This window comes from Ambystoma mexicanum, chromosome 2p (genome assembly GCF_040938575.1).
Source record: "Ambystoma mexicanum isolate Mex_15411 chromosome 2p, UKY_AmexF1_1, whole genome shotgun sequence".
NCBI classification, from domain to species: Eukaryota; Metazoa; Chordata; class Amphibia; order Caudata; family Ambystomatidae; genus Ambystoma; species Ambystoma mexicanum.
Window position 1 is genome coordinate 1,418,264,956 of NC_090923.1, and position 13,902 is coordinate 1,418,278,857.

Sequence of the window (13,902 nt, forward strand, 5' to 3'; positions counted from 1 at the left end):
CGGCTCACCTCCAGTCAGCTCGTTTCTGGGAGTTGTGGATGCTGCGGGTACCCTTGTAATTCCTACCCCCCCACGATCCCCCGCTCACCTCCAGTCAGCTCGTTCCTTGGAGTTGTGGATGCTGCGGGTACCCTTGTAATTCCTAGCCCCCCCACGATCCCCCTTCTCACCTCCAGTCAGCTCGTTTCTGGGAGTTGTGGATGTTGCGGGTACCCTTGTGCATTCCTAGCCCCTCCCCCCGGCTCACCTCCAGTCAGCTCGTTTCTGGGAGTTGTGGATGCTGCGGGTACCCTTGTAATTCCTAGCCCCCCCCACGGTCCCCCGCTCACCTCCAGTCAGCTCGTTTCTGGGAGTTGTGGATGCTGCGGGTACCCTTGTAATTCCTAGCCCCCCCCCCACGATCCCCCTGCTCACCTCCAGTCAGCTTGTTTCTGGGAGTTGTGGATGCTGCGGGTACCCTTGTGCATTCCTACCCCCTCCCCCCGGCTCACCTCCAGTCAGCTCGTTCCTTGGAGTTGTGGATGCTGCGGGTACCCTTGTGCATTCCTAGCCCCTCCCCCCGGCTCACCTCCAGTCAGCTCGTTCCTTGGAGTTGTGGATGCTGCGGGTACCCTTGTGCATTCCTAGCCCCTCCCCCCGGCTCACCTCCAGTCAGCTCGTTTCTGGTAGTTGTGGATGCTGCGGGTACCCTTGTAATTCCGAGCCCCCCCCCACGATCCCCCGCTCACCTCCAGTCAGTTCGTTCCTTGGAGTTGTGGATGCTGCGGGTACCCTTGTAATTCCTAGCCCCCCCACGATCCCCCTGCTCACCTCCAGTCAGCTCGTTTCTGGGAGTTGTGGATGCTGCGGGTACCCTTGTAATTCCTAGCCCCCCCCACGATCCCCCTGCTCACCTCCAGTCAGCTCGTTTCTGGGAGTTGTGGATACTGCGGGTACCCTTGTGCATTCCTAGCCCCTCCCCCCGGCTCACCTCCAGTCAGCTCGTTTCTGGGAGTTGTGGATGCTGCGGGTACCCTTGTAATTCCTACCCCCCCCACGATCCCCCGCTCACCTCCAGTCAGCTCGTTCCTTGGAGTTGTGGATGCTGCGGGTACCCTTGTAATTCCTAGCCCCCCCCCACGATCCCCCTGCTCACCTCCAGTCAGCTCGTTTCTGGGAGTTGTGGATGCTGCGGGTACCCTTGTGCATTCCTAGCCCCTCCCCCCGGCTCACCTCCAGTCAGCTCGTTTCTGGGAGTTGTGGATGCTGCGGGTACCCTTGTAATTCCTAGCCCCCCCCACGATCCCCCGCTCACCTCCAGTCAGCTCGTTTCTGGGAGTTGTGGATGCTGCGGGTACCCTTGTTATTCCTAGCCCCCCCCCCACGATCCCCCTGCTCACCTCCAGTCAGCTCGTTTCTGGGAGTTGTGGATGCTGCGGGTACCCTTGTGCATTCCTAGCCCCTCCCCCCGGCTCACCTCCAGTCAGCTCGTTCCTTGGAGTTGTGGATGCTGCGGGTACCCTTGTGCATTCCTAGCCCCTCCCCCCGGCTCACCTCCAGTCAGCTCGTTCCTTGGAGTTGTGGATGCTGCGGGTACCCTTGTGCATTCCTAGCCCCTCCCCCCGGCTCACCTCCAGTCAGCTCGTTTCTGGTAGTTGTGGATGCTGCGGGTACCCTTGTAATTCCGAGCCCCCCCCCACGATCCCCCGCTCACCTCCAGTCAGTTCGTTCCTTGGAGTTGTGGATGCTGCGGGTACCCTTGTAATTCCTACCCCCCCCACGATCCCCCGCTCACCTCCAGTCAGCTCGTTCCTTGGAGTTGTGGATGCTGCGGGTACCCTTGTAATTCCTAGCCCCCCCCACGATCCCCCTGCTCACCTCCAGTCAGCTCGTTTCTGGGAGTTGTGGATACTGCGGGTACCCTTGTGCATTCCTAGCCCCTCCCCCCGGCTCACCTCCAGTCAGCTCGTTTCTGGGAGTTGTGGATGCTGCGGGTACCCTTGTAATTCCTACCCCCCCCACGATCCCCCGCTCACCTCCAGTCAGCTCGTTCCTTGGAGTTGTGGATGCTGCGGGTACCCTTGTAATTCCTAGCCCCCCCCACGATCCCCCTGCTCACCTCCAGTCAGCTCGTTTCTGGGAGTTGTGGATGCTGCGGGTACCCTTGTGCATTCCTAGCCCCTCCCCCCGGCTCACCTCCAGTCAGCTCGTTTCTGGGAGTTGTGGATGCTGCGGGTACCCTTGTAATTCCTAGCCCCCCCACGATCCCCCGCTCACCTCCAGTCAGCTCGTTTCTGGGAGTTGTGGATGCTGCGGGTACCCTTGTAATTCCTAGCCCCCCCCCACGATCCCCCTGCTCACCTCCAGTCAGCTCGTTTCTGGGAGTTGTGGATGCTGCGGGTACCCTTGTGCATTCCTAGCCCCTCCCCCCGGCTCACCTCCAGTCAGCTCGTTCCTTGGAGTTGTGGATGCTGCGGGTACCCTTGTGCATTCCTAGCCCCTCCCCCCGGCTCACCTCCAGTCAGCTCGTTCCTTGGAGTTGTGGATGCTGCGGGTACCCTTGTGCATTCCTAGCCCCTCCCCCCGGCTCACCTCCAGTCAGCTCGTTTCTGGTAGTTGTGGATGCTGCGGGTACCCTTGTAATTCTGAGCCCCCCCCCCACGATCCCCCGCTCACCTCCAGTCAGTTCGTTCCTTGGAGTTGTGGATGCTGCGGGTACCCTTGTAATTCCTAGCCCCCCCACGATCCCCTGCTCACCTCCAGTCAGCTCGTTCCTTGGAGTTGTGGATGCTGCGGGTACCCTTGTAATTCCTAGCCCCCCCCACGATCCACCTGCTCACCTCCAGTCAGCTCGTTTCTGGGAGTTGTGGATGCTGCGGGTACCCTTGTGCATTCCTAGCCCCTCCCCCGGCTCACCTCCAGTCAGCTCGTTTCTGGGAGTTGTGGATGCTGCGGGTACCCTTGTAATTCCTAGCCCCCCCCACGATCCCCCGCTCACCTCCAGTCAGCTCGTTCCTTGGAGTTGTGGATGCTGCGGGTACCCTTGTAATTCCTAGCCCCCCCACGATCCCCTGCTCACCTCCAGTCAGCTCGTTCCTTGGAGTTGTGGATGCTGCGGGTACCCTTGTAATTCCTAGCCTCCCCCACGATCCCCCGCTCACCTCCAGTCAGCTCGTTCCTTGGAGTTGTGGATGCTGCGGGTACCCTTGTTCATTCCTCGCTGCCTACCACCGAGAGCTGCAGCTTTTTGTGTGCGCCCTTCACCACTGTGCACGCAATATCCATTGTTCAGGACAGCGTGCTTGCGGAGCCGCGTTTCCTGCTGCCCCTTATCATGAGTGCCCTTTCAAGAGTGGCAATGTAAGTGGGTTGAACACTGCCTGGGAGTCACTGTAAGTGTGACCAGGAGGACTGAGCACAAGTACGAACGAACCTATGATCTCAGTGACACTCAGGGGCCTGTTGCTGAGGGGCGTGCAAACATAGAAAAGTGTCCTTCCTGCACCAGGTTCATTTGCAATACAAAAGTGAGGATTGCAACACAATCCGTGCAAAAAATCATTGAGCGCACTGATGCAATGTATGTCCTCTTTTTTATGAGGGGCTTGTGGGAAGAGGACTCAAATATAGCAGAACACAGAGGGATGCCACGCAGCTGCCTTTCGATGTACACACCAGAGGAGACAGAACTAGGTCTCAGTCCACATCTACTTATCTAACCATCTTTCTTTTAGAAAATATAAAGAGATGGAAGGCTCAAATTTCACAAAAATAGATCATGTATTTATTCTTTTATCATAAATCATAAAACAGACCATTTGGTCACCTCTGCAAATCTCAACAACGTAAAACATATTTTAAAAAAAGACAATTATTTAGCAATTTTCATTCATCACAGAGTTCATTATAAAATGAATGATGTTAGTAGCACATGGGTGACTTTAAAATAGCCCATTCATGTTTGCTTAAATAGACAGTCCCCAACTGAGTCGTGTCGACATGAGTAGATCTGTTTCCAGCCTTAATATTTAATTTGCAACACGAGTATCCCTTGTTCTCGAACTGTTTAGTCGTGTATGTAAGGCTTTCCTCAGGACACATCAAACCCTCATCTTGGAGGATACTGAATATTACAAGTACTATTGCAGATTTGTCTTTCACAACTATAAGAATAGAAAAAATACATATAAATATATAGAAGCGCGAACCTGTCATTATTTACAATACTTATTGTCATAGAGTGGGTGAGGCCATATTTTCAGCCTCTCGAGCTGTTTAGGTGGGCATCATATAATTTCTTGCATTTTATTCTATTGTGCTGGTTTAAATGGTTATGCAGGTTTTCTCTTGCAATTTCATACAACTTAATACCATGCAGTATAATTGAGTCTTGTGTATTTGCCTTTGTTCATTTAAAAGCCCAACTTTTTCCATAATCATATTTGATGGATATCACTTGCTGATTGTATATTCTATACATTAGCTAAACAGTATGGAGACTCAAAACATACCTTATTAGCTTCTCATTCGGTCATATATTCATTCAACATTCGATATGTATATATCACGATGTTTCTTGGAAGAACCGTGTTTCCAAAAAAATATGTTTTTCAATATCTGGATAAGGATGACAAAGCACATAAACATGTGCATCTAGTTAGAAAGATGGTGTCAAGCTGTATATTATTTGAGCAGGAAGGCAGGTACATAAATGATGTGGCCTACCTAGTACGGCCGCTGTAGCACGTCTGTGAAGTGCTCTCTCTGGACAAGCTTTTATCAGTATTGTTCGCGGGCACGCAAAATACGTGGAAGCCACGCTGTGAACAGAAAAAAGACACGGCCGGGTGCACGAACAGGATTTATTTTCCTTCCGCAAACGTGGGGGTGAACAATTTGCGACTATTGAATCACTTACTGTTGTATTTCTTTTAGCTTGCAACACTCGAAGGGATGTAGTTTCTACAGGAACACCGCCGCGCATCGAGGAGTGCGAATGCCGGCGTTGTTGATAGAACAATTGACATTGCACGTAGCGATTACGCTGTGTGGGTGGTCACATGGTGTGGGCGAGACTAGCTCGTCAACACAAGCCTCATTGTGTCCCTTTCGGACAGCCATCTTACAGGGATTACATGATGCTATCCAATGCAATATATGCATTTGATATTGGATGCCAAATAAAAACAAAACAAAATGGAAAGCGTGTGTTTATTTCAAAGGTGGAGCCATATATAATTCAAAAGCAGATGAAATCTCAGGAGTCTGAGACTATTATCAGTCTGGTTATATTATTCGGGCACAGTCAAATTTATCATGTACTCTTATTTCAAAACTATGATGGAACTATCTAGTTATTTACGTAAAAAGAGGCGCCATTCGATATATAGATTCAAGCCATGTTTAACTGAATCTAAATTATATATCCACTTTTGCTCCATTTTAGATTGCGGTTGCCACCGCGCGGATGGTTGTCCATTTTTGGTAGTACACACCAGAAGATGTCATCATGTGAGTGTTTGGCTTTCTTATAGTGTTCCACAAGCGGTTTATCTGCAGTGTTGTTTTTGATGCAACAGCGGTGTTCACCAATCCTAGTCCGTACTGGTCGTTTGGTTTTACCAATATATACCAGCCCACATGGGCATTTAATGCAATAAATGACCCATTTAGTGGCGCGGTTGCTAAATACATTTAGCTTCCAGGTTCTCCCTTTTAACTCAATGGTTTTAAGATTGTCAGTAAACTTGCACACGGTGCATTTTCCCCACCTAAAGTGACCTATCACTGGTGGTATATGCCACAGTGTGAGCTGTTTATTTGCACTTATCTTTGGCTGTGGATAGGTGAGGGCAAGTTTGTCTCCGATATTAGTTTGCCGCTTGAAGGCAAAACAAGGGGGGGGAGATTGAAGTCTTCGATGTTGATCAATTTCCAATTAGTTAATTTCGTCTTTCTTAGATTATTACTAATGGGAGTAAAAGTAGACACACAAGTGATTTTATGTAACGTGGTTTTGGTTTGTTTAGATAAACATTCAGCTCTCGAAATATTTGATGCTTTTTTGTATGATCTTCTGATGATGTGGGGTGGATATCCCCTCACCTTCAGATTCTGTTTCAATGCCTGACTTTGGTTTTTAAAGTCTACTTTGTCGGTGCAATTCCGTCGAATGCGGAGGAACTGACCAAAGGGTAAGTTCTCTCTCAGTGCTTGCGGATGGTAACTATTGAATTGCAGTAGCGTGTTCTTTTGGGTGGGTTTTTTGTAAAGACTGGTTGCCACCTTGTTGTCAGGCCTGCGATAGATCAATAAGTCCAAAAAGGCAATTCTTTCGCTGTTAGATTCACTTGTGAATTTTATCGAGACTTCTCTAGCATTGAGCCATATGTTAAAAGCCCCTAACTCCTCAATTGTGCCCCGCCACACCACAAAGATGCCGTCGATGTAGCGGTACCAGGCTTTTATATTTTCCCGGTATGGATTGTCACGTGCATAGACATTGGTGGTTTCGAAATGGTCCATGTACAAATTGATTTATGGTAAAAGAATAAATACATGATCTATTTTTGTGAATTTTGAGCCTTCCATCTCTTTATATTCGCTAAAAGAAAGATGGTTAGATAAGTAGAGGTGGACTGAGACCTAGTTCTGTCTCCTCTGGTGTGTACATCGAAAGGTAGCTGTGTGGAGTCCCTCTATGTTATGCAACACAATCCGCCACTTTTGTTCTCAAAGCCACACCCTCAGATTATGGCTTGGCAACTGTCCAGGTGACCACGCCAAACGCTGAGCAGCGAGAGCGTGTTTATTCTGCTCATCAAAGACTCGATTTGCACCTATAAATTATACGTGTTAAAAGTACAAGGTGCCGTTGGGATAGAAAAGAGGCGGCATCACTACTTAAGTATTAGGTTTTGCACAAAAGAACGACGTTTTTATCAAATGACTACTTAAAAAGGTTATTACACTAAATGGCCACAAGATGGCAGCCTATGACACTTTTTGTGCTGTAGAAACGTTTCTTTTGAAGTTTGCATTCGGGCCATCAGCCCTTCATCTGCACAGATTTGACATGTTATTTCTTGCCTTCTGCCACGACATCTCTCCTCCACTTCTCCCACCTGCCGCAGAACACAGGTGAAAGGATCTGGGTGAGGGAATGTCGCATTTAGCACGAGCTCAGAATCGGGCCCTACATTTGTTAGGTAATGTGGTGTGACCTACAGTGCCAAAAGAGGTGGAACAGTGTCGGCCTTAGTGGCAGCAGCGCCCTGTGCAGATTTGGTGCCCGCCCCTCTCCGCGGGGGTTGGGGGAGCAGGAGCGCCACATTTTTTTCTAACTCCCCGCTCCAGCGCCTGGCAGGGAGTTAATCACTGGAATCGGGTCCTCATGATAATGCATGCTATTCCAATGAAAACCGCCTCATTCCCGCGTCAGAGCGGGGAGTTAATTCAGCATCCTATTGTTATTAAATGCGCCCCGCCACCACTGCCGCATTTAATTAAAAAAGGGCACCTGCCACGCCTTTTTCCAGTACGCCAGCTGGGGGGAGCCCTTGAAAGACTGCCCCGAGCTGGCATGGTAGGGGGTTTATGGCATCCTGGGGTGGCATGGCGCCCCGGGCATTCACCCGGCCCGCCCTGCCCTAAGGCCGGCCCTGGGTGGAAAGCACAAAACCAATCTGAATGGTGGAGCTGTGGCTGCAAGAGATGGCCTGGGTCAAGATGATGGTTACTATGCACTGAATCAGAGCCAGAAATACTGCCTTCGCTGATTGTCTTTCAGATCCAAGTGACCCCTTGGTAAGGATTGCATCCATGTTCAAACCACACATGCAGGGTTATATCTTAGTTCAGAATAAGAGAGACCCGGCAACCTTCCTGATGACTCAGATCCAAACCCAGGTTTATTATATATCTACGGTTATGAAAGTTATGAATTGAAGCTTTAATTTAGGGGCTGCTTTTTGTGATTTTGTTTGAAAATTGTTCCAAATATTATAGAGGAAAGATGTGTAGACGTATATAGGAAAAGCAGAGTTTCTTCTCTTCTATTGAACCCTTCCTTCCTTCCTTCCTTCCTTCCTTCCTTCCTTCCTTCCTTCCTTCCTTCCTTCCTTCCTTCCTTCCTTCCTTCCTTCCTTCCTTCCTTCCTTCCTTCCTTCCTTCCTTCCTTCCTTCCTTCCTTCCTTCCTTCCTTCCTTCCTTCCTTCCTTCCTTCCTTCCTTCCTTCCTTCCTTCCTTCCTTCCTTCCTTCCTTCCTTCCTTCCTTCCTCTGCGTTCTTGCTACTCTTGACCTTCATCTGTTGCTTTGTATTCGACAGACCAGTGTTACACTCCCATCCGAATCACATCCTTACCGGACAGCAGTTTCACTGCCTCATCTCAGCAGCCGGAGCATCCAGCACACGCGGGGCGCCTCAACCACAAGGTGCAGGGGACAGACCTCCAGGGCTGGAGCCCTCGGGCGGAGGAGTACCACGAACTGCGCTCCAGCCCCCCCTATATGCAGATCGATCTCCAGGAAGCTCGGAATATCACTGGTACGTGGCATGTGCTCAACTAATTATGGTGTATGGACGAGAATATTACTAGCAAGCATTGGCAATGGCAAATGTTTGGGGTTTTGCCATATTCTATTAACTGGCCTTTGATGGTAGTGGGTGCAAAATGATACGAGCACCTGAGCATCTAATAGCAGGGCCTGGCAAATGCCATATACTAAAACACAAGCCAAACTGTTGGCTTTGCCAATACTTGTTTATGACAGGACTTCACTGAAAGACATGATTAGTGCTTATAAATCGAGTGGATCAAGGCAGACCTGGTTAAGATGTTTTATTTACACCAGTAGCATGTTTACGGCTCCAATTAAGTCATTAACTCTCAGAAGGCTGCTTTGAAAAAGCACTGGCAAGCAATGTTTGATGGTAAGGCTTGAATAAACCAAGCCCAAAGTTTTGGGAGGGGCAAGACCTGGGTGGGAATGGCCATAGGGATTAGCATGGCGATGGCCAGTCAATGGGTGGCCAAATTACCAAACAACACCTACAACCTTTGTGTCCCTCCTCATATGCCATTTCTCCCTGTCTGTACTCAAATGCAATAGTTTTTCTTCGCTCCCCCTCCCCAACCCTTCAACACCACAAACATTGCGCCCATGCCCCACCACAGACACACACACATAGACACACATACAAACACACATACACACTTACCTGATCTCCACTCCTGTGACTTCCCTCTTATTGCCCAGCCACTCTTGTGTGCAGTGTGCGGCGAGGCGTGTGGCTTGGCGGACTTCTGTGCTTCAGTATTTGGTCTCAATACCCCAAAACTACATAGTGGTGAGTTACTTGGTGGCAGTTTTCATTGTATTTTTAAAAAAAATTCTTTTAATATGGCCCCTTGATAACTTCCCCTCCTACCACCCATTTCATAACACACACACACACGCACACACACACACACACACACACACACACACACACACCCCTCCCCCCCTAAACCCCCACCTGTCTATTGTCCCCTCCCACAGATGAAACCTAACACAAAGGAACTTACCACTTAGTAAATTATGACACTACAGTATACAGTCTTTCGTATTGAAAGCCTGCACATTGCACAGCGTGCATTTTCCTGAGAGGGACTCTCTCACTGCCGCTTCTATGTATGATATGTTGTTGGCTGTTTATACGGCTGATATGCAGAGTTCCAAGCAACTTCTTTAGAGAGGTGCCATAAAAAATACATGCCTACAATTTTGGAAGGCAATCAATATTTGGGGAAGTCAAAATAATGTCATGCCTAAAATCCCCAGAGCAATTGATTTCTTTGTCTAAAAGAATACAAAAGTCAATGGTTAAATAAGACAACCAGTAAAAGTATTCTGCCTTTTGTGTTTTCAAGACTGAGAACACAATGGAAGACAAAGCAGCAAATGGGTTTGCAAAAGTCCAAATCTCGGCAGGGAGTGGAGGGTGGGAAAGGGGGAGCCCCAGAAACATTGATTGAAAATACAATACCATCACCATGTTTACGACTACCAGGTAGGCCCTTCAGTGTACTACAATGGTGCAAAATGCAGCAAAAATAGCCTTTTTTTACAAAAAGAACACACAAACAACACCAGCAAAATTAGCTCTTTCTTTTTTAAAAATACCAAAAACATTCGTTTTTGCATGAGCAACAGAGAAATTAGCTATTTAAAAAAAACAAAAGACAAAAGGCCGATTCATGGAAATGCGTGCAGCAATCCCACAAGGGCCGCGCGATGTGAGGGACACTTCACGAGCCTGTGTGCAAAATAAAAAATTTGCGCTCTGCGTATTTGTGGAATCCACTGCGCAAAGAAACTGGATTCGCAAGTCACGGCCAGAACGCCCCCGACATGGCCCAACGCAAAGCGGAAACAGTCAGAACAGCTGCCTTTGCGTGCTCCCCCAAGCGTGAATACACACACCCTTTAAACAGTGCATGGGGTCCCCTGCAAGCAGGCTTCCATCTCGGGGACCCTGCGCAAGGTACCCCGTAACTGTTGCCGGCACCCCGAAAACATGCGTATGAAAAATCGTAACTCTGTAAAAAACACATAAAATCTGCATGCAAACCTCCGTAAACCGTTCCTGCACCCTGCTAGACTGCGTACGCACACCTCTAAGTTAGATCAGAACCCTGGTTGTGTACACGCACCCCTATATCTGACATGCAAACCCACCTCCGTGCTGTGTTTCCTATGTGCAAGTGTACTTATGCTTGTCTTCGGCGTAGAGATAGAGGGATTGAGTGCCCATTACTATGTTGCAATGGTGGTTACATGAATATGTATCGTTTGGTGCAATTGTGGGGGTGCGAGGATTGCCTGCAGGCCGTCATTCAGAACGCCCACTCACAAGCCACGCTCTGGATGGTGTATCGCGCAAGGTGCTTGACGGCTCGCAGAGACATGCCAAGCCTGCGCAAACTGCACGCAAGTCCAGGAAAAGCCCAGCGCTGTCGATTCCATGAATTGACGAATGGGTCTTGGCGTGCAGAATGGCGTGCAGATCCCTGATTGTACACGCAACAAATTCCATGAATCAGCCCACACAAATGGCACTGTAATGATGAGGCAGGAAGGCAGGGATGAAGAAAACTAAAATCCTTTATTCAGGTGAAAGAGAGAAAAACAAAAAAACTAGTTCAGTCTTCTTCGGTATGGATGAGTCTTCAAATTCCTCCTTTCAATCTTCATAGGCCCAGAGCCTCTCTGGTGTGACTCTCTCTCCCTCAGGTCGAATGTTCTGAAAGAGCGTGGAAGAAACACACATAGTCCTTTGTCAGTTTCATTCTTATATAGGGACAAAACACTAATCAACCAATCAGAGGCATCTTTGTTGTCACGTCTATAAATATTCCCCGAAGCCCCGCACCCTTTCTCTCTGGTCGAGGGTTGCTCCGCTACACTCTCCCATGTCCCTCCTGTCTGGTTCTGACTGTTGCTGGGAAAAACTTCAGGTGAGTGCAGTAAGTAACAGGCCCGGGGAGCGGGTATTATTGCTGCCTCATGGTCGGGGTCCGTGCTATCCGACCAACTCCAAGTCCGTGTGGCCGTATTGGGTGTGCTGTGTTTCTTATCGGTTTCATCTGACACGTTGTATAAGTGTGATCCGCGGTCGGATTCCGCACCGCGGCTGCCGTTTGCTTCCTTGTCAAGTTCTAACATGCGGTCAATTTCTGAACCGCGGACGCCGTTCCTTCCCGAGTCTCGGCCAGGGTTGCATCTCTGGTGGTCTCGTTCAAGCAATTTGCGACCGCGACCGCATTTGGGTACTGACTCGTGACCGCTCTCGTTAACCGGCTGCCGGTTGTTGTGAGCTAGAGGTCCTTCCTCTTCACAGGCACGATTCTTGGAAAAGTGTGCCTAGATACTGCAAAGCCTGTGTGCCAAGAACGACTCTGCATGAGCCTGCACGCATACGTTTTTCTGCATGATCCACGTATTCATGGAATTGTCCACGCAAAGTAAGCCTTTACGCACGTCGGAGCTGGAAACCCCCCGACACGCCCCCGTGAAGCAGATACAGCCACCAACCAGTGCCCGGTCCTCAGGTGCAAACCCATTCACGCTTGTAATCCTGCTTGTGGTCCCCCGCAAACAAGGCAGCACCCCAGCAACATTGACTGGGGTCCCTTGTAACTATTCCCAGCACCCCACAACATGCGTACCACATATCGTAAAAGTAGTCATTGCCCGGTAAACATGCTTGTGAACCCCGGTAAGCTGTTCCTGCACTGCGCTATACTGCTTACACACACCCCTGACTTCTATCAGAACCCTGACTGTGTGCAGGCACCCCATATCCAACAGGCGATCTTACCTCTGCGCAGTGAATCCTATGCGCAAGTATCTGTATGCCTGCCTTTGGGTGGTGGTTACATCGAGAGCTTTGCATGGTCATTTCTCCGATGTGAGGTTTTCCGGTCAGATCCATGAATACGATTTTACCTGCGCAGTTGTGGGAGTGCGATCACCACGGGCGGGCCGTCTTTCGCAATGCACACATTTTCCCTTGTTCTTCCCCATTTTGCGAGTTATGCCCCCTAGTCCGGTCTATGCACAGGCCATGCCCACACCCACGCTCTGCGAGGTGTCTCGAGCACAGACGTGCCGAGCCTGCGTGAAGTCCCTGCAGAGTACGTAAAAGTCCTGTGCAGTCGATTCCATGACAAACAGGGTTTCGTGCATGGTTTGGCACGCAAAGTTCCTATTTGTTGCAGAATAAATTCCATGAATCGGGCCCAAAGTTCAGTTCTCAAACTTGTTTTGGTGCAAGTGATGAGATGCACTGACGCATCTCATCTCTTGCGCCAAAAAAAAGGAGCAGCCCAATTCACAAAGGACATCGGAATAGATACATCTTACATGTGTCCATTCAGATGCCCTTCTTCACGTCTTTGTGCATTTACACAAATCAGGACGGCGTTTCTGCACATTTAAAAGTGCATCTCAAATTCACAAACAGGATGCGATTTTAAGTGCGCAGAAAATGAAGGCAACCACATGCACCTGTTTGAAATCGGCACCAGAGGTGCGCAGTGCATGACAGAGTCTTTCTTTATGTGTGACAGCAGATGTATAAACCGCTGCTGTCTCACTTGCATTTCTATTCCTCAAACAGGAATAGAAATGTGTTTTTTTAAATCACATTTTATAGCCCATCATAGTGAAATGCGCTCCCAGCACCCAAGTAGGTGCGGGAGCATGTCGAACGTTAGTGTCGTTGGAGCACTCCCGACACTATTCAAGGCGACTGGCGAGTGCATCATCTGTGCTACAGCTCAGCCCCCTGGAAATGCGCAGGACACCTTTGAAACTAAGGTGACCTGCGCATTTCCGAAAATGCAGCATCTAAAACAGCGCCTCCTCTGCTCGCTTTTTAGATGCCCTGTTTTCTGAGCATCTGGTCCAAAATCTACATTTTTAAAACAGTGGGTAGGAAAGCAGAGAGGGTTCGGTGGGCCAGAGGTGGGGTGGTGAACAGAAAGCAGAGAGTGAGTGGGCTGAAGGAGGAACAGTGGGTCACATTGCAGAGTGGTAGCAGTTGGCCATAAAGAGGCAGTTACCTGCAGATTGGAGAAAGGATGGGGAAGAGTTTGATAGAATGGGAGAAAGGGTGTAATATGCAGAAGGTGTGTAGACTGCAGGAGGAACTCAGGTGTAAGGTGTGTTAGCATGGTGGGGAGTTGGGTATGGACTGGGAAGTGCAAGTTGTGACATTGCAGTGTGACAGATCGCATGAGTATGCACATGACTGGCAGAGTGAGAGGTGTGTTAGTGTAAGTTGTGATGGGGAATTGGTGTGAGCGAAGGGTGTTGGTAAGTGAGGTGGGTGGGTGCTTGGGGGATTGGAGAACATGGGAGGGGAATATTTTCACCAT

General features: G+C 49.3%; 1 protein-coding gene across 1 annotated transcript in view; it reads left to right on the plus strand.

The window, feature by feature from the left end:
• LOC138567897 (SCO-spondin-like) overlaps nucleotides 1–13,902 on the plus strand; it is a 1,036,222-nt gene that overhangs the window by 400,759 nt on the left and 621,561 nt on the right. The window contains exon 41 of the mRNA XM_069646396.1: nucleotides 8,307–8,525. Within this exon, the coding sequence (XP_069502497.1) occupies nucleotides 8,307–8,525 (219 nt within the window). The remainder of the gene's footprint in view (nucleotides 1–8,306; nucleotides 8,526–13,902) is intronic.